Here is an 836-nt window from a genome sequence, read left to right as displayed (position 1 = left end):
AACCTCAGATGATCAAATAGCAGCTGGTTAGGTAAACCCATCCCATGAGAAACCCTCAGCTACATCACCCATGAAAAAACTGCTGATTACAGAACATAGAATGCAATATTCCATCTTTATGTGTGAAAAACCACTCAGACTAAAACATTAACAGTTAAACAGAAGACGAGCTACTGCGCACTGAACTTTGTGCAAACTAGACTACACACTTTGAACTTCAACAAGTCATCCTCCCCTTTTACCCCCTCCTCCCAAGGGCCACACAGGCACACTTGAGCATCCACACGAACAAACAAAACCGTACGTTGATACACTGGGCAGGGACACAGACAAAACCGAGATCGGCTAATCCCAGGCCAGATGCTCTTTACCTGAAAGAGCAGATTTAGCCGAGAAATTCGGCTGGTGATGGGCTCCATCGGTCCTGTCTCTACCGGATTTCGGGCACCGCATTTAAACTTCAACATCTTTAAAGATTATCTTGTATAAAAAAAGATCACCTGAAAAGAGAACCGGGACTTTCAAGAAAAGCATTGGAATAGATGACTTTTAATTAAAAGAAGGGTGTGAGGCAAGGTATAATTTGAGCAACGTTTATATTTCCTTGTAGACAAAATTTATTAAGCAGTTTGAACACGTCCGGAGTGTCACAGCAGTTCGTGTGTTTCCTGGGAAAGGCGGGGAGCGGGAAAGGCTTCTGATAGAAAACGAACCCTGACGGTGCTGCCTCCCCCCCCCGCCGGCGGCGTTCGCAGAGCCACTGCCCGCGACACAGAAGCCGCCGCTCCCGCTCCGGACCAGCCGAGGCCTCCCCGCACCACACCCGCGCCGCTCTC

At 48.4% G+C, this 836-nt stretch overlaps 1 protein-coding gene across 2 annotated transcripts in view; it reads right to left on the bottom strand.

The window, feature by feature from the left end:
- The window catches only part of CIT (citron rho-interacting serine/threonine kinase), a 72,057-nt gene extending 71,590 nt beyond the window's left edge, over positions 1 to 467 (bottom strand). For both annotated transcript variants that reach the window (XM_009888597.1, XM_009888598.1), the window contains exon 1: positions 372 to 467. In XM_009888597.1, the coding sequence (XP_009886899.1) occupies positions 372 to 467 (96 nt within the window). The remainder of the gene's footprint in view (positions 1 to 371) is intronic.
- Positions 468 to 836: the final 369 nt, after the last annotated feature.

Source organism: Charadrius vociferus, unplaced genomic scaffold (assembly GCF_000708025.1).
Source record: "Charadrius vociferus isolate BGI_N301 unplaced genomic scaffold, ASM70802v2 scaffold917, whole genome shotgun sequence".
NCBI classification, from domain to species: domain Eukaryota; kingdom Metazoa; phylum Chordata; class Aves; order Charadriiformes; family Charadriidae; genus Charadrius; species Charadrius vociferus.
This window is presented reverse-complemented; position numbering and strand designations above follow the sequence as displayed.